The 1,124-nt window shown below is 50.7% G+C and overlaps 1 protein-coding gene across 1 annotated transcript; it reads left to right on the top strand.

Moving 5' to 3' along the window:
• Positions 1–351: 351 nt before the first annotated feature.
• LOC34624271 (presequence protease 1, chloroplastic/mitochondrial) lies at positions 352–906 on the top strand. The gene has a single exon (XM_026335540.1). The coding sequence runs from the start codon at positions 352–354 to the stop codon at positions 904–906; it is 555 nt and encodes a 184-aa protein (XP_026191325.1).
• Positions 907–1,124: the final 218 nt, after the last annotated feature.

The following is a 1,124-nucleotide window of genomic DNA, read 5'->3' as shown; positions in this document are numbered from 1 at the left end:
TGGCAGTAGTAGTACCCGCTGCAGTACGTATGCTCAATGCATTTGGTGCAGGAAGGAAGGGAACTAAGAGGGATTGCTTGTCACTACTTTCGTGTATCGCTTCCTGGTAAAATCTCTCAGGCTCTCTTGTTATACTGGCTTTGTGTCTTTAGGCGCCACCATTCTTGCCGCTTTTCTATCTTCCTCCGTGGTTCTCCACCAGTCGCTGTTTGATATTTATACCTCTAGTTGGAACCGCACCCATTCGGCTGAGTGGAAAGCCGTTGCCAGTGTGCATCTGTTCCTACTATGAAAATTCTGCCCCTGTACAGTGAACTGTGGCGGCTGTATGCGTGGGTTCAGGTGAGCGATATGTGCCTGTCGGTGCCCATTGGACCAATTGGGACTAAGTGGAGCGGGGCTGACCTTGTGGGGGCCGCCTACCTGGAGAAGCCTTTCTTATGGGACAAAGTGCGAGAGCAGCAGGGGGCATACGGTGCTTGGGCCCGTGTTAGTGCTGCCGGTGTGTTTTCTCTCCTTAGCCACAGAGATCCTGAGATTCTGCTGACCCTCGGGGCTCTGCGTTCTACCCCAGCTGTTGCACAGACTTGGGCCGAGCAAGCCGACGATATCGAGATTCTTGAGGCGATCTTTCCTGCCATCAGTTTGTTGGACCATCCGGAGAAGCTGAGTGCAAAGGGATTGACGAGCTTTTGGCGGTGGATCAAGGGGGAGACACATGACCACATGAACGAGTTCAGGAGACAGATTATCACTATGACCAAGGGAGATATCAAGAAGTTTGCTGATAAACTAAAAGACGCGCTGAGGCCCAATATGCAGTCCATTACACTGATAGGCTCAGAGGCAGTTGCAATGGCAGTTCGTGAAAGCGGAGAACCGCTCGAAATAATCCATGCTAATTAGCTGGGCACATACAGGATGATCGTCTATTGAAGGACCTAGAGCCCTCGTTTACCTACCGAAGGGAATGCGCAGGTTAATAGACTGTGTGTTTGACTAGCAAACTGAGTGCTTACTTGAGCGGCTGGCAACTGGGCGTCGACAATGTAGCAAGCCGGTTTGTCATATTACCTTTGATGATGTACGTGGAGGAAGATGAGGCCTATATATTTTCTGGCTTA

Source organism: Cyclospora cayetanensis, unplaced genomic scaffold, assembly GCF_002999335.1.
Source record: "Cyclospora cayetanensis isolate NF1_C8 unplaced genomic scaffold, CcayRef3 CcayRef3_contig_718, whole genome shotgun sequence".
Classification (NCBI taxonomy): domain Eukaryota; phylum Apicomplexa; class Conoidasida; order Eucoccidiorida; family Eimeriidae; genus Cyclospora; species Cyclospora cayetanensis.
Note: the sequence above shows the minus strand (reverse complement) of the source record. Positions and strands in the feature narration are given on the sequence as shown.

What these genes read in the sequence shown, in the direction of transcription:
- LOC34624271 (XM_026335540.1), top strand. Translation starts at nt 352, where the DNA reads ATGTGCCTGTCGGTGCCCATTGGACCAATTGGGACTAAGTGGAGCGGG.